At 36.9% G+C, this 23945-nt stretch overlaps 1 protein-coding gene across 3 annotated transcripts in view; it reads left to right on the forward strand.

Moving 5' to 3' along the window:
- The window catches only part of LOC143343015 (semaphorin-1A), a 455004-nt gene that overhangs the window by 236443 nt on the left and 194616 nt on the right, over positions 1 to 23945 (forward strand). For all 3 annotated transcript variants that reach the window (XM_076767469.1, XM_076767471.1, XM_076767470.1), the window contains exon 5: positions 23107 to 23277. In XM_076767469.1, the coding sequence (XP_076623584.1) occupies positions 23107 to 23277 (171 nt within the window). The remainder of the gene's footprint in view (positions 1 to 23106; positions 23278 to 23945) is intronic.

A 23945-nucleotide genomic window follows, 5' to 3' on the forward strand; every position in this document is an offset into this window, starting at 1 on the left:
TCCCGTTTCTCGCGTGCGGCCAAGAGTTGCATTGCGAAGTAACGAGTCCAGAGTGGAGGAGCACTCGGACCGTTGCTTCGAAGTGCACTCGAAACGGCTAAAACACCTGAAACGTTGTTCTGTTTATGTCGGCCCGGTTGAGTATTTACCTTAACAGGATGCACGCAGGTCGCTGGGAAACTTTTACGACGCAGCTTCCCTCGAGGCTGCATAATTTTTACAATTTTAACCCCGGATTTACGTCAATTCCACGGGTTCCGCGTTTTACATTACAAACCGCGTAAATATTATTTTCCAACAGTTTACGTCGAACTTGATCGATGTGATTTTAACGCGATCGTCCACGCGAAAGGTGTCGATGAAAATATGTACACGGTCTGTAAATTGTTAGAATGTTCGAATAACGCGCAATTCGAGAAAATTCGTGACCCCCCTTTTTGTTCTGTTTCTTTGTTTTTCTTCGTTTGTATCGAGTGAGCGATTTCAGAGTGTGTTTTCTACGGCGTGCGCGTATTTAATTTTATTGTTCAAGAACCATCGTGAATCTAGAGAAAGGATTAACTACAAGTATCTTACCCCTTCGTAATGGCAAATGCAATTTTGTGACGTGATTTCTAAAAATAAAAAAATATTCTTTCCTCCAATACGAAAATATTCGTGTATTTCCTAAATTCAATTTTTGTTGTCGTAAACGAAACTCAAATCGAATTATGGTACGTATTACGTTTGTTTGAGGGTTAAAAAACGTGATCTCAATCCTAGAATGATCCCAATTTTTAATTTATCTGCAGACGTGTGCCATAGTTCACGAAGGAACAGAAAAATATTATTTAAAATATATCAAATATATTTTCTTCGCACATTTTTATCGAGTTTTTGTGTCACTGATAACCCCAATATGCTATGGAGTTATATGAAAATATTCAACCGCAGTGGAAAGTATAAAATACTGTAAATTCACAAACACTGAAATATTTTCTATTTTGTACGATTTTTTAAAAATCTCGTCCACTATAAATCAGTGTTGGAAAAAATGTAAGAATTACGTCCGCGTATCTATTATAGTTGTCACGTTACTGACCTACTTTCAGAAGATTGTCCGAAATCTCGTATATCAACCGCTACAAAGCTCAGAGACACATTGATATTCATACATACGTACATGCAAACACTAATAAATGGATTTGAACAAAATTGTAAAAACCAAGAGAGCTGAAATATTAAGCAGACCAGAGCAAAAAAAGGACAAACATTATGCGATTTGTTCGAATTAGTAAAGTCATAACTGAATCAATGCTGGGAATTTATCAGCACGATCTTTGTTTCGACCACGAACAGACCATGTTTTTACAATTGTGCTCGTGGTCGTTGCTTAGGTCACAGCCACTCTGTGCTCCTTAACCACGTACCCTTGATCTTTACCCACAGAAGATGATGCTTCTGTTATATATACAGGAATTCTTGTGTGAAGGCGTAACTATGTCAAAATTAGTCTAACACTTCGTCCTGATTTTTCCCATAAGGAAACCTTGGTTTCCCCTGTCAAGGTGACAACGACGAACATTGCCTACCGGAGGGAGGATTGGTCAATCTTTGTTGCGTCGCGAAACATGCCGTTCCGCTTATAACAGCAATTCGGCGTTTACATTAATGCTACAAGCTATTAGCTAAATGGTTTTAGTGTCAATGTAAACTAAATCACATAATAACCGTCATAAAAGGCCCGCTCCAGCGACCTCGCGACCTGGGACGGGCGGTCCACCCTCGCGAACGCGAAATGCAAAAAGTACCAGCGCACCAATCCTGAACGAAAAAGGTTCAGATACACAAAATTACAAAACGTCGAATAACATCACACACCATCGTATGAACTAGAGACATACAGTCCACTACAACAAACCAACGCCTTGCATATCAACAGACGTGCAAGAAGAGCTCTCGACGTGCAACACATTGCACGAGCTCTCAACAATCCTCATCGTCGTCACCTTGGCAGGGCGGTTCCTAACAATTTGCAACATTCCCATCCACCCTGCTGTCCAGTGTCCACACCATGCAATCACTGTCACGTCAATCACTGTTGAGGCAAGGAAGAGCTCCAAGGATTCCAAGCCCCGTGTGGAGTTTGGAGGTTCCTCAATGACCGTAACGTAATTTCCACGTAAAAATGTCTCGAAATCCTAATCCTCAAAAATAGCGGAGAAGTCACGTCCGTGTCATAAACCCCGCGATGTTAGGGTTCCTTTTGAATCCTTAACAATCTTTTTCTTCGTTTTTCCGGTATCTTCGAAAGAAAGATTGCATGATTTGAATGGTTTTGCATCGTTTAATAAATACCGTAAAGCGTCGCTGAACGCTGTGTGCTCTCGTCCGTCTCCATTCTCCTTTTCCGATCAGCGTCCGTGTATCCGTGTCTTTCCGCGTCGAAACTGGTAATCCAACTACGTCAATCATCCAGCACACTGGACGCTCTGTGTATTCGTCTATTTTCTGGTCCGACGTCGACATCTGCAATTCAATTTCTGCCGCAGCATAGGTCCCGAACGAACGCAAGCCCGAATATGAAAGCGGTCTTGAATAGTTGTGTGGCGACGCGTTCGATTACGTTGGAAAAAGTCGTATTCGACCGGCGGAGAAAGTTTCTCTTTAGGTCCTCTTCTTTTAGGCCACAAATTAGCCTGGGTTTTCTCCACTAAACGTCACCACTCAAGTTACGTGAGCAAGGGTTCATTTTCCATAAAGATATTAAAAGCTATACATCTCTACAAACTGCATCAAACTGATTCTATCCACTATATCTGATGTGTTATTAGTTATTAAAACTGTTGAAAGTTATTATATCTTACATCTATGCTACAATTTATATACGGCCAGGGACAAAAGTAAGTGGACAGGCGAAAATCAATTTCAACGAGAAATCAACCTAATTTTCGCTTCAATTTTTTGAAAATATCTCGAGAACTGACAATTTGTTTGTCACGATACTCCATTAAAATTTTTTACATAGAACGAACATAGAAATCGATCTGAACAACAAAAAAATATGTACTTCCATACAAATAATGCAACTATTAATTACACATGCACTGTCGCACTTTAAAAAAATCTGAGAGCTCACCTACTTTGGAATTTTTTTATAAATGCATCAATAATGATTGTGTGGATAATAGTCCGATGCAGGGTTAGGTTTGAATAATAAGGTACTGTAATAATTGATGTTCGGACGCAGAACAGAATATCTTAACTACGAGTTCGTCAACTATGCCCCACGTGGTCGGTGGCAGCTACGCGACCAGCGAAATAATTAACCAGCTATTTGATTGCGTAATACAAGCAGTCGGTTATCGGGGCTAACGAAGCGGAGTGACTGTTCCCGCGAGCCGAGATTGCTGATCGGAAGAAAAATTCCGGTACACGCCCTTCGATCGCGTGTCATTGCGAAAGACCGAGCGTGACCGTGCAATCGGGAAATTCGTTCCGATTGACGATTTCGTGACCCCCGTATATCTCCGGGCGGCACTTCGATGCAGATTAAATTAAAACGGGAAGAACTCCTTTGAACTCCGATAAATCGTATTCCGATGCCGGCCGTGCACGCGGGGTGGCCTGATCGCATATGTATTATACGATTGATCGATACCTCTCTATGGCGCAACGTGTCACTGATAGATAGCCAATTACTACGAGAATCGTAATGCGTAAGACTCAAAGGAACGGTTTCCTATTCGTCGAAACGGATATACGGGCAGCATCCTTTCCAGTAATTTGCTACAGAGATAGATCAAAGTTGCAGCGGCCCGTCTACTTATGGCAATCGCTTCTTAATAATGCGACGCGAATTAGATCTGTAACGTCCGTCGAACGCGAAAGTTTAAATCATCGGTATTTATCGTCCTTCCTGCCGGCTCCGGGATTCTTTTTATCGATGCGAATTATATTTTATTTCGACTCTGTTTAATGTCTTTTTTGCACGGAACAACAGCATTACGGTAGTAGATTATAGAGAGGAGCAATAAAAGTTTGCACAGTTGCTTTTTACGTTCCGACGGAAAATATAGGTTACTTAATTTGCGGAAATTAGCTATAAACCAGAGTGCAAGGCGTTTAACGAGCGAAGGTCGTCGAGTGGAGAGAGTAGTTACTTATTACTAAACAGTTTAGTGCGTGGATGTCTAGATTAATATGTGGTGCACTTCCCACACGCGCCAGCAGAGGGTTCAATCTGTACCTTTCTCACAAGCGCTCGATCGACCACCTATTTCTATGTATGCATTCCTTGATCAATCATTAAATGTCTCAACGTCTAAATCAAGGCCTGCTTGCATATAAAACTAAAGTAGGTGGATTATACTTAGAAGTGTTAGAAAGTTTTGACAAATAAATTATACAAATCATAATATTCTTGATTAAAATTATATGTATTTATTCAGAGGAAAATAACAATAATAACACAGCAAGAATTGTATAAATGTGGTGTGTCTGTGTAGAAACATAATTATAGTTGACTGGAATTCTTCTGGGATAGATGACCAATTCATGACGATTTCTGAATTCAATTCAAACGAAGTAGTTATGCGGACAAACTGAGATTTTGGGCCCCCTAACCCAGCAACGCGTATTAAAAGTAATACAAATTTACTTTACTTCTAAAACTACTAGTACTTTATCCATAATTGAGCCACTGTTGAAAGTGGTTTCCTCTTTAAAATGATTTTTGATTTACGATTCTACTTTCCGGTGTGGAGATACCATAATTTTAATGATATGGTATTTTTTTTAAATTCCACTATTCCCGTCTTACAGCAGACTAGTAATGCGTATTAAAAGTAATAAAACTTTAAACGCGTGCAATTCTGAAGCCACTCATGCTTCCTGCATAACTGACTCATCATTAAAAGCGGCAAAGCTTCCTCTTTGAAATGGTTCTTCGTTTATGTCGATTCGACTTTCCGTTTTCGAGATATCGTAATTTATATAAAAGGGTATTTTTCTTTATTCGACTATCTCTGTCTCAGTCGTGACCAGGAAGTCGTAGTGTATTTCCAAGAAGTTACTATACACTGTTTACTACTTACGCACGAGGTCATTCACCTCGCGTCGAAAAATAAACAAATGCTTCAGATTCTTATATCTTCGAAACCAATTGTCTTATCGACTTGAAACAAAAATCGATATATCTCCGGAATTAATTACGCTATCGACTTGAATGAGGGCTCATTTTAAAGGGCATTTCATCCTCTATCCGATGAATATAAATACTGTTATCATTTATGCTGTCTTCTGTGTTTCTTTTGACGTTTTACAGGGTGTTATTCAATAAATATATTCAATCCAACACTCGCATAGAAGATAAACCAAACGCTTATTCCATGTTTGAAAAATTAAAAAAGACTAAATCATTGAAACAATAAATTAGTTGCTAGTCTGTTGTATATATGTATAAATATAAGATACCTGAAGGTGTCGATAATGAAGAATTAAGTGTATATACTTGTTACGCGATATCTGTGACTACTAATTAGTACTAAGTACATATTTCTAGAATATTCGCATGTTCCAAATCCTGTAACACAGAGAGCTGTAAACCGTTAAGACCAAAATACATGTATCGATCTGAGTCAATTTATTCTCCTATAAACCCAACATAGTCCACTAGCAAATCCTACAACTAGCTCTGCCTACGAGTATAAATATTGTTCAAATTTTCCTGGAGGAAATTGTAAAAGAAACGAACAAACTAAATCATATATGAGTTGAAAAACAAATAGAAGAAATATTCATTAGGAACACGGAGTAGCTTTCCGAAGGAGCTAGAATTCGATTACGTATTATAAATAAATAAATCATCGCTGTGGGGAAACGAGGACAAATAAAATTCGTAAGGGGGCAACGAGCCAAAAAATACCTAGAAATACACCGCGTTCCTCGTCGATAAAATGCAAAACTGTCGGGGGTTCGAGGTCGTAGACCTTGGCAGGAATTAAATTAGAAAAGATGAACATCTTCGGTCGAAATCATATTCCGATTTCAGCGTGTGCATAACCGCACGGCTGATTGCATATGTATATACGTCGGGATCGTACCGTTTCCATCACGGAATACGGGCTTGTGTGTATTTCTCTGTGCGCGTGTGTGCCGCTGTACGTGTGGCCGCGTATATCCGCGGGTACACACGATCCCGTGTGCAAACGCGGATCGTACATTTGCCTGAAAAGCGGTCGAACGTTTCCATATCGTTATTCTTGCGTTTGCCGCTTTTCTTCTCGCCTCGCCCACCTCCCATCCGGAATTAGGAAAGTTTCCAGCCCCGAAACTGTGGGGGAGGCGGCGGAAGTTTGACGGAGAAAACTTTTCCACGGGGGCGGTGATGACCATCGCGAATTTCAGACGAAGGGTTAAAGCCAGCTGTCGCCCGGGGGAGAAATTGAAAAACGCGGCTTTCCGCATGCCGGATGGAAAAATCAGTACGCGGATCCCGTGACGTCTTTATTGGCCCCCGATGGCAACGTCGTGTTCCATGGTTAATTATAGCTCTACCAGACCTCGTTTCGACGACGTTTCTTCAACCCTTGTCGATAACCAGATACACAAATACTCGTCTCCTCGTTTTTATCAAATTCTGACGACGCGTTGGAACTCCACGTGCCCATAATATCGTAGTTTAAAATATCATAGTCGATGGAATTGTAATTAGGATGACCAAATGTCTCGAAGTTTTTAGATTTCTTCCTTTATAGGTCTACCAAACCTTGATAGATAGTTCTCGAAATATCGATAAATATTTCAGAAACAAAATAGTTGGAGTATCATTATTAGTTTAATAATTTTTTGGAATATTGTTTGATTTTATCGAGAACAGAATAAGGTTGAAACATCGATAAATATTTCAGAAACAGAATAGTTTGAGTATCGTTATTAATTTGACCCCTGCCCGTACTTTAACGAGTCTGACTCGTGATGAAGATTTTGACCCAAACATGAATATCAACCAGACTCGCGAACAGAAAGTCGGGTCAAACGTAAACATCACGAGTCAGGCTCGCGGACAGCAAATCACGATCGTGATTGAGTTTTAGTTCCTATCCGTACGCCACAAGAGTCGGTCACGATTCTTATAGTCTTTGTTACAAAGCAGTTTAGCATCAGTCTGGTCTGTTTGCCGCGCGTTGACGCCTACCGTTCGGGCCCGGATTTCGTCGAGCCAAATGCCACGGGAAGAGGTTAATAAATTTTTTAGTTTGAAGTATTGTTTGATTTTATCGAGAACAGAATAAGGTTGAGCTAATGATTTATTAACTATACGTTTAGAGCATACGGTGCTTATCGTGCGTAATGAACCTTGAAAACAATTTTAAACAAGTATAGCGTTAAAATAAAAAGAACGACGGATGAATTGCAAAATTGTGGAAAACGTGTAGAAACAGTTTTTCGATTCTATTATTTTCTGATGATTCGTTGCTCGGCCGGTTAACTTGGAACAGCGCTCGTAAGCGTTTTTCTTGCTGTTTCGCCGTATTTACTGATGAATTTATAGCCAGCGACTGGGGCAGTCTGGGCCATAAAAACAACAAACAAACGGTCCGACAGATTAATGAATTTGTACGAGATGCGTCGAAACGAGGGAGCACTAGCTTCGCGTTGCGTTGGAATGGAAAAGCAACCCTTAAGAACAAAACTCCAGTAAACGTTCCTTCAAAAGGGTATTTATAAGCAAATTTACTAATACATAAACTATGAAAATTAATATTACTTCGTTTTAACAAATTTGTACGTTAAATATAAGCCAAGGAAATACTCTAAATTTTTTTATTTGTATTATACGCATCTAATTACTTCTCGTAATAACAATAATGGGAATAAATTCCTTTTTCAGAAACAAATGTATAACGAATAAGAATTAAATGAGATCTACTTACAGAAATATCTGTTCAAAAACTATTTCAATATACACGCTTATTAAAACTTTTTTATTGTTAATAATTACATTTTTCTCAGAGTACATTGCTCGCAGATTCCGTTTTTAGCATCACGTACACAATAATTTAACGTTCATTAATTAAAAATATTCGTTCCACCATAGCAGAATATACCATCTACAATAAATTGAATATTGAATCGTTTCCCGACGAGTTATATTAAGAAAATCATTTTGAAAATGGAGTGTATTTATTGCCAGAAATAACAAGTAATGCCAGCTGCAGTGTATCGATGTTTCCATTTATAATATATTAACAGTTCTAAAATAGTCGAAACGTCAAATCGTTTCAAAATAATTCACGCCGAATATAATTATCAATACGATCCATTAATTGTGAATAATATTAAAGTTACGTTTTCTGATATAATTAAACAATTATATATATTATTAGGATCAAACGTGAACGTGTTAAAATTAAAACCTACGATTAAAATTCTGACATCGAGCACCAATTTATTATACTCGAAACGTTAAGACACGCTTGTAATCTTCTTTGGTGAGTAGTTAACGAAGTAATCCATCACGATGTAAATGTGCCCATAATCGAAGATCAAATCTAGCAACTGCTATCGCGCTCTTCTAATCAAACGATCCTGCCGCCTCGAGCTTATTGCACGCCATAGATTGTGTTTACAGACTGAAAAGACACAACTCGTTAGATTTGCCAAATAGATACTTTACGTGCTAATTGTAGCAGCGATACTCGTGTTGTGTACACACTATTTCACTCTGAAGTAATAACTTTAAGATGTTTACACAATTACGTAAATGTAACTTCTCTTCTATGCAACCAAAGATTTAAAATTTTATTCAAACTAATGAGGTCAACAAATAGCAATTTATTCGTGACGTTTATTGAGCAAACAACATTTAAAAATTTTATAAATGGTATGAAAAATGGACCTGGTCGTGACCAGAAAGTCGTAGTGTACTTTCAAGAATTTACTACGCACCGTTTACTACTTACGCGCGAGGTCATTCTCCTCGCGTCGAAAAGTAAACAAATGCTTCGGATCCTTATATCTCCGAAACCAATTGTCCTATTGACTTGAAACAAAAATCACTATATCTCTGGAATTAATTACGCTATCAACTTGAATGAAGGCTCATTTTAAAGGGCATTTCATCCTCTATCCGATGACTATAAATACTGTTATAATTTATGCTGTCTTCTGTGTTTCTTTTGACGTTTTACAAGGTGTTCATTCTAACAATCGCATCGATATTTTAGGCATTTATACTGACCTGGTAAAGAAATATTTGCAACAAAATTTAACGAGTATTTTGAGAAGAACAAAGTGCAATAATACAAATTTCGAAAACTTTTTTTATTCCGTAAAAAGCTTGGATTTCCTTAACTATTGTAATTAGCATTATGTAATTTTGACTTTATAGCGTTATATTACATAATGACGGTTGAGTTAATGTCGAAGATGCCAAAGACTGGGACACTTTGTTATTAATTGTAACCTAGAATATCAATATATTCAATCCAACACTCCCATGTTTGAAAAATTAAAAAAAAAGTAAATCATTGAAACAATAAATTAGTTGCTAGTCTGTTGTATGTATGTATAAATATAAGATATCTACTTAATGGTGTCGATGATGAAGAATTTAATATATGTACTTGTTACATGATATCTACGACTACTAATTAGTACTAGAAATATTTCTAGAATATTCGTTAAGAATGTATAGAAAATCACATGTCCCAAATCCTGTAGCACAGAGAGCCGTAAACCGTTAAGAGCAAAACACATGATGAAATTAATTATGTAAGATGTTTACACAATTACGTAAATGTAACTCCTCTACTATGCAACCAAAGATTCAAAATTTTATTCAAACAAACAGATCAACGAATAGCAATTTATTCGTGACGTTTATTAAATTAACAACATTTAGAAATTGTACAAATGGTATGAAAAATGGAAATTTTTTCAGTGGCTATACTGTGAATTATTGAACGTAATGAACTGAGAACTCTTCGTATCTCGTTGCAGTGAATACTAATATATAAGTAGCATTGTTTCCTTTGATTCCTCTTTGCTTATTAATAATATGAATGTTCGTCGAGTAATTTACAGATCCTCTTCGAGCGGATCATCCATCGGTCGGTTGAATAGAATTTTAAAACACGCATAAAAATAAATTGAATTGAAATCATTTGCGGGACTAATAATGGGAGGAGCATGAATATTAATATTGTTCGAGGTTCGTGGAAACTTTCAGTCCGACTTGACAACGGTTCCCGTCTGTAAATGAAGAGAAATAAACGAGGGGAAAAAGTTCGCGTCGGACGATGGGATCGAGAGGGATTCATCAGAAATCGCGCAACCGACGAAAGCGAAACACGCTTTGTAGATATTTCATCGGCGAACGACGTCGCGGCTATTGGATTTTTTAACCGTGGAAATTAACGACAAGTGTAACACGTTGGAGCCTTTTTTCGGATCGAATCGGTTCTTTTCGCCCCGAATACCTTAAACCCGCCGGAGCGAAAAAGAAAAGGAATCAGGAACGTTGATTTCGCATAATTTAGCAACGCTCCCGCGCGGAGAGTTATCGTTGTTCCAACGGAAATAATTAATTGAAAACATACCATTACGTCTCGCGATGTTCTAAATTCATTAAACGGGAACGAAAAAATATTCTAAATTTATTAAGAAAGAACGCCCGGCCAGATACGCGCACGAAATAAACGATGCTCCGGCAAGAAAATAGAAAAGAGAGAAAAATGAATTTATAATTCCTTGAACGCGTTCCTTTTTCTCTTTCTCCCCTTTTGCTTTATCCGAAGCTGCATACATTTTTTAAATTAATTACTTTATCTTGCGAATATTCATGAAGCCGGGAGAGCTTAAGCAACTCCCTCTTACTATGCATAACACCGATAATTTCAAGCTTCATTTGTACTCGAGTTTCCGCGGCAGTCAACGGCCTACAAGTTGCACGCATATTTCACGTTTCCCGGTGAATTTATCCGAAGCACAGAACGGTATCGACCGATGGGAAATTGAAAAATGCAGATCGCTTTCCCTCAACCTCGTGACGAGGAAGCCAATGCGAAGAACCGAGGTATCTTTGTTCATTGTACCGCGGGGGTGTTTTGCATCGCGAATACGTAATAGTTTCAGCCAACGTTACGTGCTCGAATCGCGAATACTGTTGTGTCACGTAACAAGCGAAAAAAGACGGAATATGTAATGCTGTATGTTTTTAATTAAAAATAACAGAAGACATCGGGTTCCCCTATATTTCCAACGCGTCGAACGATCAGTCGATACGGTACTTCCGTATATACAGAGTGTTTCGCATTTTTCCGTACACACTTCAGCAGTGTGTTCCACAAGTAAAACTAGGACTAAAATGTTGTATAACAAAAATTTCATAAATGCTTTTGTTGTTTTTTTATTTGCCAAACAAAAAAATTTATTAAAATTTTGTTTGAAGAGAGCAACTGCTAGTTGAGGCACGGAAAAATATTTTTAACGTAGAGTTATGTGGATAAATTACGCATTTCTTTATCAGAATTTAGTTTCTATCATTTATTATAGAAGGATTAGAAGTGTTAAAGATCCTAAATATAAATGTAGTAACGATTTTGAAGATTTAAATCACATTTTGAAAAGAGTCAAATTAATCGACTCTCTCATAGCATTTGGTTTCCAATAAGCATTGACATGTTTATTTACAAACCCAAAGGCTTGTACAATTATTTCCTCCTCAAAGAATGTAAGTTATAAATTTAAGTAGAATATACAGAGTGTTCTGCATTTTTTCGTACACACTTCAGCAGTGTGTTTCACAAGTAAAACTAGGACTAAAATGTTATATAACAAAATCTCCATAAATGCTTTGTTGAGAAGTTATAACAAAAATATGAACTGTGAAACTTGGTTGAGATTCAGGATATTAAAATAAGAAAAAAAATTTATAATAAAATAAAATTAATCTTTTGTAAGCATTCGATATCGTGAGTTTCAAAATTTAGTTCAAAATTTTATGATAACAACTAAACTCGGTTAAAGAAATGTTTAATTTATCCACATAACTCTACGTTAAAAATATTTTTCCGTGCCTCAACTAGCAGTTGCTTTTTTTAAATAAAATTTTAGTAAATTTGTTTAAATTTCATATTTCCCTCATAACTTCTTAACAAAGCATTTATGAATTTTTTGTTACATAACACTTTAGTGTTATTTTTACTTGTAGAACACACTGTATTTAATAAACATCCAGACCGTGGTCCGTTCTCTCTTTAATTCTATTTATTTCTTGTTAGACTAAAAATTTTTAAAATTTTTGAAAAATTAAAAAATTAAAATTTCTATTAATGCAATAGTGTTTGACTGCTGAAATATATTCGATATCTCTGGTTTGTATCTCCTCTGTTTACTTTTATTAATTGTTTGATATAGCACACGTCTAAAATAAACTTTTCGTCGCAATGGATGCTAGTTTGTTTGTACGCGCCTAAATCAGCTTTGAACATTTTCGGCGTGCTCGTCGACGTTTGTTTTTTCCTCGTCGTTCAAGTATAAATAATCTCGAGAAACAAACGCCGCTGAAGCGTTTTAGCTGCGAAAAATTTCGCGCCCGGAGGTTCTATTTCTGTAATTTCGAATCGACGTGTTTGCGTTTTCGAAGCGTTTCGCGATTTCGCGTGAGCACGTTTCGAAACAAAAAGGTTGCTCACCGCGGGGAATCATTATTTTCGACTTTCATCCTCGATCGTTGCTGCACCATGCGTCGAACGTCGAACAGAGATCAGACGGAAAGCTTTTTCCACGAATATTTCGATTCGGTTTTCAATTTTTCTCAATTCGTAACTATGTTCTGACCTTCTATCTCTAAACACCGTTAATTGGAAATTACAGAAAATGCATTTCAAAATATATAAGTGTGCTATATCAAACAATTAATAAAAGTAAACAAAGGAGATACAAACCAGAGATATCGAATATATTTTAGCAGTCAATCACTATTCTATCAATAGAAATTTTAGTAAAATGTTTGGATCGCAAATTAGGTGGTGATTTAAACAAAAATTTTCTCGAACAAAACGAACGCAATTAATTTTAAAATTTTCAATCGAAGAAATAAATAGAATTAAAGAGGATATACATATATGTGTAGGATTTAACAAAACGAATTGTATTTGGAACAAATGAACAAACGATATAATTATATAAACGAATTTAAAACACACCAAGCACACAATCTTTTTACACAAATTGATAATTAGCAATACAAATTAATATTATATAAGAATCACGTCTGTTCTTCACAACCACTCGTTTTCTTCTCTGTCGTCTCGCTGTCCCTGGAAATCCATTTCTTCACGAACAAAACACCTTCAACCCATTTACACATAAATTAACATTCAAAAAAACTACAGCGCGGTACAAATATTCAATACAAATCTCTTACATATATAATTAATAAAAAAAATTAATCACTCTACACAAATCTATTGATATATACTGAGAGTTCGATAATCTACATTTATGGGTTTATCGAATATATAATTTACATATTAATAGATAATCCACAATTAATATACAGGGTGTTCGGCCACCACTTGGAAAAATTTTAATGGGGGATTCTAGAGGCCAAGATAAGACGAAAATCAAGAAACCAATTTGTTGATCAAAGCTTTGTTAAACAGTTATTAACGTTTAAAGTTCCGACCTTACTGAATTTTTTTCTCGAAAATGCGCAAGATTTCGGGGGTATGTCTATTCACCAAAAATGATTGTAATTGACCCCCGCAACCGAAACTAATTTTTCCAAAACGATTTGAAATTTTTTTTTTCCGTCGAAAAATTTCACACCTTCTCGAATTTTTTTCTAGAAAGTGGGTAGGATTTCGGGGTTATGTCTATTCACCAAAAATGATTGCAATTGACCGCAGAATCTAGAAATAATTTTTTTAGAACGATTTGGAAAATTTTTTTTTTGTCGAAAAAATTAGGCACCTACCCCCTGTCGATTTTTCTTAAAAATTACTTTTTCATTTTTAGTAATTTTATTTGACGCCCTACAGAAAAGTTGTCTAATACTTTTCTGTAGGTACCCATGAGCTCTACTCCAGAAAAAAGTTTCATTGAAATATATTCACAATTGTAGGAGTTATGGCTGTTTGAAAATTGGACCATTTTTATGGAGTTTTTCTCATTTTGCAGCGTCAAGGACCAACTTTTCGAATATTTTTGCAATTTGTACATATTCTCCACCAAAATACGCGTAGTTTGCTTTTTTAAACATTAAAATCGTCCAATCCATTCAGAAGTTATGACGTTTTAAACATTCGCATGAAAATTCGGGCAGACATTTTTGGCCTCAGGTTAGATTTTCGGTAATGAATTTTTTTCTCGAAACTGAGTAGGATTTCGGGGGTATGTCTGTTGACCAAAAATGCTTGCAATTGACCCCTGCAACTAAAAATAATTTTTCCAAGACGATTCGAAAGTCTTTTTTTTCACCCAAAACTTTCAGCACTTACTCGAATTTTTTTCTCGAAAGTGGGTAGGATTTCGGAAGTATGTGTATTCACAAAAAATGATTGTAATTGACTCCCGCAACCGAAAATAATTTTTCCAAAACGATTTGAAATTTTTCAATTTAATTATTAATAGCTTTTTAACGAAGCCTGCATCAACAAATTGATATTCTTGATTTTCGTCTTATTTTTGCCTCTAGAATCCTCTATTAAAATTTTTCGCAGGGGTGGCCAGACACCCTGTATAATAGATTTATAATTTATAAATTAATAAATATTTATATTAAATAGAAACGTCTACATTTGAACAGTTGCGTATATAATTATGAAATATTTGACATTTTGTCATGTTTTAGCCGCGATTGCAAATTGCTTTTATTTTTCCAGTAATTACAAACGAGACGACTTTAATCATTTTTTCGATACTTCGATATTTTAAAATATCAACATAAATATAAATATTTCTGAATTAACGTTCACGATAAACAATAATAATAAAAGGCATCAAGGTTGGGGGCCAAAGCTAGCAAAACAAATAAATCTCTGGTTCTCTATGAGATTCGATTCATTTTCCTGAATTACCCGGAAATAATGCGTTCGTTTCGTGTTTTCGGTAAACACGGACACGCTGCGGCCCGGGGAATTTTAATAAAGCAACAACGACAAACACAATTCCCCCCCATTGAAATTCGCGATAGAATTTACGGTGGGGCAAAAAGAGCATCAGGAATTCGTCGACGCGCGGGTGTAAAAGAACGCGGACACTTTTATTTCAAGTTGGCGACACGCGGTCGCAGTTTCGGTCAGTTTGCACCCTGCGAACCGCCGAGCGAACTCGCGGACAATATCAGTGCTCGCGACGCGCCCCGAACATTTTTGCCACGTTTACAAAACCGTGCCACGAGTTTTCGGTATAATATTGTCCTCCGCAAAATTTCCGACGTTTCGCCAACCCGCTCGGAATTTATTTCGAAACACTGGATATCCCGCGGCACGGCCAAACCTAACAATGCCTGTCGTGTTTCTCGTGCCGGTTAAAAGGAAATTTAATAATTTTTAATGTTCAACGTCCCCGGAAGATCTTTCTTCCTATACTACGCCCGTAAAATTAAAAATTACGGAATCAAGACGTTGCCAATTTAGTTGATGAATGTACCAACCCGTCTATATTTAAATATTTTGACAGAATAGGAAAAGATTATTATGATGCGGTACTTTAGAATAATGTATAATACTATTTAAGTAAATAAAACGAAGGAATTATAATACTTTGGTGTGTACAATAGAAATGGTTATATAAAAACCTAAAATACTAAATTTCAAGCGTTTCATTAATATACGAAACATTTTTATTATGTTTCCAGCAATTGGATTATGTTTTCTTTTGTTTGTCTGTCATATGTTTTATTTGGCGGTTTTAAGAGTTCAGTGTTATTTAGGTTAATAAAATTTGTAATATACAGGGTGTTTGGCCACCTCTGGGAAAAATTTTAATACGAGATTCTAGAGGTTAAAATAAGATGTAAATCACACAGTATATTTTCGGTAAAGAATTTTTTTCTCGAAAGTACGTAGGATTTCGGAGGTATGTGTATTCACCAAAAATGATTGTAATTGCCCCCTGCAACCAAAAATAATTTTTCCAGGACGATTACAAATTTATTTTTTTCGTCGAAAAATTTCAGCAGCTACCCCTTATTGATTTTTCTTAAAAATTCGTTTTTCATTTTTAATAAATTTGTTTGACGCTCTACGGTAGATAGATACAAATATTACAGAAAACCTTATTGCAATTCGTAGAGCTGAAAACTTTATAAATTATTAAATTTTTCTTTTCGTACTTAAGATTTAAAATAAAATTAGTTTTGTTTACAGTTGGTATATTTATGAAACGCTGATTAAACAGTATTTCCGTCATTTAATATTCATTTTTATAGAACTATCTAGGAATAGGAAGTACTATTACATCTTAATTTATTTCCAAATTCAAATTCCTTACATTTTAAGGGGTCAGTATACTTATGATACGCACTGTAGTACGCGATCGATAAAGAATCAGAAACAATTATATTTTCGGTTATATCTTCGACGAATTTTATTCATAATTGAATTCGACCTACGAGTACCTATGTAAATTCAGATACGTCAAAGCAGCGCGGAAATTAAAAATTAAAATTAAATTATAATTTAATTCGTTAAAGTTCTATTTTTACGAATGTGAATATGAAAGTTATAAAGCGTACCGTCTATTTTATTCATGGAAAGCCTGGTATAAAGTCGAACGATTTTAGTTCTCGACATTTCGTTAAAATTTAACCGAATTTCTTATTTTCAAGTAAATCATTCGTAATTTTGGCCGGCCGTTAACGATGCATTCGGTCGGAAATAAACGCGAAGCTTCGGGGACAGAACTTTCCGTTCGCGATCGCGTCGTTGCATTTCGCTCGAGCGTCAGGGGCGAAGAAAAACAGAGGAAAAGAAAGGGAGATTTCGCCTTCGTTGGCACTTGGTCTCGTCGAACCGGGGCCACCATGGCGCTGGTTGTCCTTTTCGCGGGCAGAAGTTCAAACAGAACGGCTAACTTTTTCGATAGCCGGGGATCGTTACACTTTCAAATACCGTGGAGCGTTCCGTGTGATCCGCGCGTGGGCGCCAGCGGCCCTCGTCAAAGTAAAGTCCGGAATCCGGACACGGAATGTATGCAGTACCCCAGAAAAAAGTTTCGGGCGCCGGGTTAGCTCGCGCTGGATTAGAGCTACGTCCCGGGCCGAATTTATCCGCGGGTTAGAGCGTAAAACCGGGCAACGCGACCTCCCGGAGGCTCGAAACTATGAAATCGTATTACCCGATGAATATGCAGCGCGATTTTGCGGTCGAAAGTTTTCGGGCTAGTTGTAACTCGCGGAGCGGCGACGGAACCGGGAACCAGAATCTCCAGACGTATTCTAATTAGTACAAAAACCCAGCCGGTCGAGAAGGGCGTGTGGGTGGTAGCCAAAACGTGAAGGGGGGGGGGGGGGGGGTACACAGGCCGCGGCTGTTCCTAAATCACACTCGACCGAAATCTGCGTTCGGCGGTTTAATTGGTTCGCTCGCGGCCGCGAGAAAGTGCGGCAAGAAATCACGGCTGAGCTGGGAATTAATTAGGCATCGAGCACGGATAACGTGTAAATCAAATTTAATTGGACAATTCCATTTGCAGATCGAGCAGTTTTGAATTCGCCCGGTGGCAAGAACCGGTATCCTCTCGGGAAGATGTAATTGGTTTTCTTCAACATCGTTTCGATCGGGTTCGAACATTTCTGTCTTCTTTTTCGACGACTACTCGATTTTACCCGACGTGTCTCCTTTATCCCCCCCTTCGGGGTTTTCTGCGACAGGCTACGCGCTGGAAAATTACGTCATCGATGTCTAAAGATAGCACGATCGGGATCGACGCCGATCGGTGCCTTAAGCACTCTTTAACACTAAACCTACCGGCATTTCATGTATAACCATTCTTACCATGACCGATTAAATGACTTTCTTTTTCTCTTTTACGAGGCAAGGTACTTATAATTTTTGCATTATATATATAGAAAGTTGTGTTTTGAAGTTTATTCGTAAGATATCCTCTTTTATGTCGCATATTTTTTCTTAAAGCTTTGAATTCTAAGAACCTGCGCAAAAATATTCAATACTTTTATTCTAAACGTGCATTAATACTTTAATAGTACTAGCAAATCAGTCATTTTCATCGGATAGAAGATAAAACGCTCTTGAAAACAAATTTTCTTTAAAGTTGATACCGTAGTTAATTCCAGAGAAAACAATTGTTTACGAAAAAATGGAATAGTAATTATGCAAACACCCTGTATGCAAATTTAAATTCATTTTCGATTAAATTAACAATTTATGATCCAATTTTATCGCACACGAGTCGTATAATCAGTGGGAATTGTTGAAACTTTTTTAGGTAGATAGCGTCAAAGTAAATTTCAAAATAAATATAGAAGATAGCAAGAATTGTAGTATGTGATATGATCATTAGGTAGAGGATGAAATGCCCTTTAAAATGAGCGTTTGTGAGGGTCGATAGCTTTATTAGTTCCGGAGATATAGCGATTTTAGTTTCAAGTCGATGCGGTGGCTAGTTTCGGAGATATAAAGGTTCGAAGCGTTTGTTTACGTTTCATTGATATCAATGAACTCGCGCGCGTGACCATAGTAAACAGTGCGTAGTAAATTCTTGGAAATACTACGCCCCGAAACTAGGTCACGACAGTCACGAGTCACGTACGAAAAAGAGAGGTCCAGCGCGACGCGTCAGACGGAGACAGAGATAGTCAAATGAAGAAAAATACCATTTTACATAAATTACGATATCTCGGAAACGGAAAGTCGGATCGACATAAACCAAAAGCCATTTTAAAGAGGAAGGTTCACCGCTTCTAACGATGGCTCATTTATGCAGAAAACATAAGTAGTTTCAGAACAGCGCGTGCCTAAATTTTTTGTATTTTTAATAGGCGTTAGTAGGCTTTTGTACGTCGGGGACAGAGAGATAGCGGAAATTGAAAAATTACCCCTTTACATAAATTACGATATCTCGAAAAGGGAAAGTCGGATCGACATAAACCAAAAGCCATTTTAAAGGGGAAGGTTCGCCGCTTCCAATGATGGCTCAATAATGCATAAAACACTAATAGTTTCGGAACTGCACGCGTCTAAAGTTTTAGTATTTTTAATACGCGTCATTAGACTGTTTTAAGACAGTGGAAACTGAAGATTCTCTCCTTTTGTCTTTGCTATACATATAATTCCTACTTACATCGGAAGCTAACCAGAATTTGGTACCGAATTTTGTTCAGTTTTTTTTACAAAAAAATATAAATCATTCAACCGGTCAGATGATCGGTCGTGGTAGGCGAAACAGACTTCATATTATTCTCAGAAAAGAAACAGCAAGAATAGAAGTATATAAGAAAAGTCGTGAACTTAAATGGCGCTAAAATAATATTGTGTGTTAGAAATTCTAAACTAAATAATAAAAAATTTGAATTGTCTTATGAAAATGAATATTCGTAAATTTGGCTTCTTACTTAAAAAATATAAGAGTTCATTCTAGTGTATTTATCTTATATAAATTGAATTATCGTATGAAAATGAATATTCATAAATTTGGCTTCTTATTTAAAAAATATAAGGTTTGATTTTTACTAGAATTTTATAAAAAGAATGCACGTAAGGAATCAGTGAAAATGAAGGGTAATGGTTTTTTACTACCGAAACAAAAAGACGAAAGAACAGCAAATATATCATATTATATATACAAGTATGTATAAAAATAGTTCAAAGAATCTCATAAAGGGGAATATGAATCCTCTCTTCTCGTACTGCATATCGTAGATCCCGAACGAAGAAATAAAACTATGAAATAACTTCTACGCGCCACGCTGACATAAAATCGTTGTTTCGTCGTACCTAAAGAAGCAAATGGAAAGGAAAAAAGTAAGAACGAGAGAGGAAGCTACGAAACACTAACTGGAAAAATTGATTTATTTCCTATAGTTTGAGATACACTTCGGGTGCATGGAACTACGAGGACGAAATTAGATTTCACGGTAGAGAGAATTTCTGGGTCGCGGAAAGGTATCGGAATAAATTTTCAAGTAATTTATTGATACTTCGCCGGGACATTGTAGTGGAAGAGGCAGAGGGTGGTAGGGGGAGGACCGAAGCAAGTAATATAAGGATATTAAGATGATAGAGGTAAGGTATGGCAAGATAAGCGAGAAGAACGAAAAAAGAATGCGGAGAAGCCAGGGGTCCACGAGTTGTAGGCTGCCAGAAACAAAATACGATCTTGGATAATGCATCGTAACGAGATCAACCGTGGCCGTTGCTCTTGTGGAAAAGTGGATCCACGAACTAGCCTCAGCGCTGATAAGATTTACCTTCCCGTGGCTCGATCATCCGAAATTATCAAAGGAAAGGAAATTTCTGGGTCGACCATGAGATGCCGTAAAAAGATAACATGAAACGCTCGGATACTCGCAGACGCGAGAAAAGGCGCGAGAAGGGGTGGGGCTGGATAGCTTGTTCAAGGATTTTTGCTCGACAGTATACAGCTGCAGTTTTTGTCCTGAACCCCCGCCACCCTCTTCTTCGCGATTTCAAGCGTTCCACCTTGCCACTCGTTGTTTCATACGCTGGATCTTTTCACGCTCGCCTCGAGCGATTCGTGCAAGGAAATCCGGAATTTCCAGTCAGGGTGAGCGACTTCTGATTTTTGACTGCTCAAGAAATATTTCCCTAATTGCGTTCGCGATCGCTGGATCGTCTATAGAATCTCTGAGAATGCTATACTATATGGAACAGGTTCTTAGCAATTAATCTGTAGATTTCATTTCAAAATCGCATTTTTCGATTTATATTCTGTTTAGAGTTGCCAGTAGTACATAGTTGACATAAATGTTTAAGAGTCTCAATTTTATTATTTTGCGTCTACAAGGTTTACAATCATGGGTATTTATTGATATTATTAATTTTACAAACTCGTTTAATATTTGTTAAGAATAACTGAAAATCGATAAGGTAGTATCTATGTTAATATGTACGCGGGTAAACAGACGCGTAACATCTATTGTCTTGAGACAAATGTATCTACTATCTATATTTGTATGCATGTATATAAACATGAACCACGCTGTGAGGAATGTTCCAGAAAACTGTAATAATCTGTAATAATCTGTTAGTCATCTAAAATGAAACCCTAATATAAAATTAACGATATTAATATTATTAAAAACTGAAACTTGAATCTCAAAGAAACAGTTTGCATGGATTCAAATGGACCTAGAGCCCACTGTGCGAGAATTAAAACTCACGTTATTCAAATATTGTAATATTTATTCAAGTGCCTCTATTAAAACGAGTGACATTATTTAAATATTTATGTCAAGTCGTATGACACAGTTAATTACGCCGTGGGGTCATGTGGTAGAGTGATTTATAGTGTAATATCATCCCCCCACTCTCCTACTCTCTACGTCACTACGTTTCAGGCGCGAATGCTTCCGATTGGTTGAATAGGAACCAACTTCGTTTTTCCAATCGGAAGCCTTTGTGCCCGCGACGCCGAAACAATGCGCCGAAACGTGCGCCATCCAAACATTCCATTGTTCCTCGAAATTTTGCGTATCTCAGTCACGTTTCAGTCTTTCGTTTAAATTTCCAGTGTTTGCACGCGTATCGAGTTCGACGCTTTGTCGTTTCTTGGGATCAACATAAAATATTTCCAAATCTGAATTGGAACTAGTCGATAATTACAATAATTTTTCAACGATAATTTAAAACACTACTGTTAAATTATTCCTAATAGAGTAAGTGTCCTATACGTATTCCAACGTCGAAGTTCCTCGTTTAAAATAAAATAATACATACGTGTTTTATATTATTAAGGTGAGTTTACTGTACGCGATTCTAGAACTGTGGAAATTGGCCTCACGGTTGCTATCTTGTTTTTTCTTCTGTAATAGTAATGGTTTCCTCATTACTCGTACTTTTTTTTGACGCTATTTGATAAAGCTTCTTGTGTAGTGTACTTTTGTGGGTTTCCACGTAGCCTTTTAACATATTGGGTGTTCGACCACCTTGGGAAAAATTTTAATAGGAGATTCTAGAGGCCAAAATAAGATGAAAATCAAGAATACTAATTTGTTGATTAAGTCTTCGTTAAAAAGTTATTAACGATTAAAGTTCCGCCTGTAGAACGACGGTCAGCTGTGGGCACGCGATAGTGGTTCTCACTCACAAAACTGTGAGGCTGTCGTCACGTTACTAAGTAGAGTTTCTCATGTTGAGTGAGAACCACTATCACGCGCAACTACCGTTCTACAGGCGGAATTTAAAACGTTAATAACTTTCTAACGAAGCCTCAATCAACAAATTGGTATTCTTGATTTTCATCTTATTTTGACCGCTAGAATCTCCCATTAAAATTTTTCCCAGGAGTGACCGAACACTCTGTATATCGAGTTTTATAGTAGTTATTTTAAGTGTTCAATCTCTAAATCAATTTAACTTGTTCACTGCCAGATCAAAACCATATAATATTCTACAAAAGTAAAATTTTGATTTTAGACCATTGTAAGCTACATAAGTTACAATTTATTTCAGTACTTATTTTCGTAACCTCGTTAAAATTCACAAATTCCATCCAAATTTATTTCCCTCAACATCTTAACTCGAGAATTAATTTTTGTAATATCACAATAGTAAATTTGGTCACCCATATGTGTATGACGTGGCAGTGAAAGTGTTAATCTTCTAATCTCCAAGGAAATTCAACTTAGAAATTATACGACTCCTCCGAATCCAACAATCCAAAGGTTAACGTTTTGAAATGTCTTCGTATACGTGTAAGAGCAGCATTATAATATATCGTGGAAAATCGTACGTGTATTGGTTCGACTGGTGGACGTGTCAGTACGAATTGGCAATAGATATGTAGTCCCGATGCGTCATATTCGAAGTTCGTTTTCGCAGATACGGTCGTTACGTGTTCGCCTGTCGCGGAGCGCGAACTATGTCTCGGAAATTAGATTCCAAGTAACGGTTTGATCTTGTTTTGTCACAGAGGTTGCAGTGGTCCAGCACGGGGGCACATCGTGAACTTTGTTATCTGAAAGGACGCAGCGAGGACGAGTGTCAGAATTACGTACGAGTATTCGGCAGACAAGGGCCTGATCAATTTCTCGTTTGCGGAACGAACGCGTACAAGCCGCAGTGCAGACAATTCACCATCAAGGTAAGCGCTTTAGATTCTTTTTAACCACCGGGTATACCAAGGCTGTTCGATAAGTAGCCCTTTGTCCCGAGCCGCGTGGTTACAGTCACTTCATTATTTGGGTGTCACGGTATCTGCGAACCTATCGCTTCACAAATTGCTGCTCTTTGTTGCTTTGCAACCCTTTGAGCATAAAGCACCGCTACGGAGAACGGTCCCTGTGACCGGAACTTTTTTCCCCGTCAAACATAAGGTGTATCGATTAATTACGCAACGTCCAATCCGGTGTACGATTTTCATAACGTTTATTTTAACATTTAATTAACTGGACCATGCCAACGTAGGCGCAAAACGGCCAACGAACGTCCTTAACTGTTAAAATAGAGTTAAATTAAATATCATTTTGCGATATTTTCGAAATTTAATTTTATTATTACGTAAAGGAGAAACAAAATCTCGAAAATATCGCAAAATGGTATTTAAGAAAATCTTTATCAGTTTTATATCTACTATATTGATTATCGAACTGATAAAGTAATATAATAGTTTTATATCTTTTATATCTATTATAAAACTGATAAAGATTGTTTAAATATCATTTTGCGATACTTTCGAGATTTTATTTTTCCTTTACGTAATAATAAACATAAAACTGACAAAGATTTTCTTATTACCGTTAAATTGTCTAT

This window comes from Colletes latitarsis, chromosome 6 (genome assembly GCF_051014445.1).
Source record: "Colletes latitarsis isolate SP2378_abdomen chromosome 6, iyColLati1, whole genome shotgun sequence".
In the NCBI taxonomy this organism is placed as follows: Eukaryota; Metazoa; Arthropoda; class Insecta; order Hymenoptera; family Colletidae; genus Colletes; species Colletes latitarsis.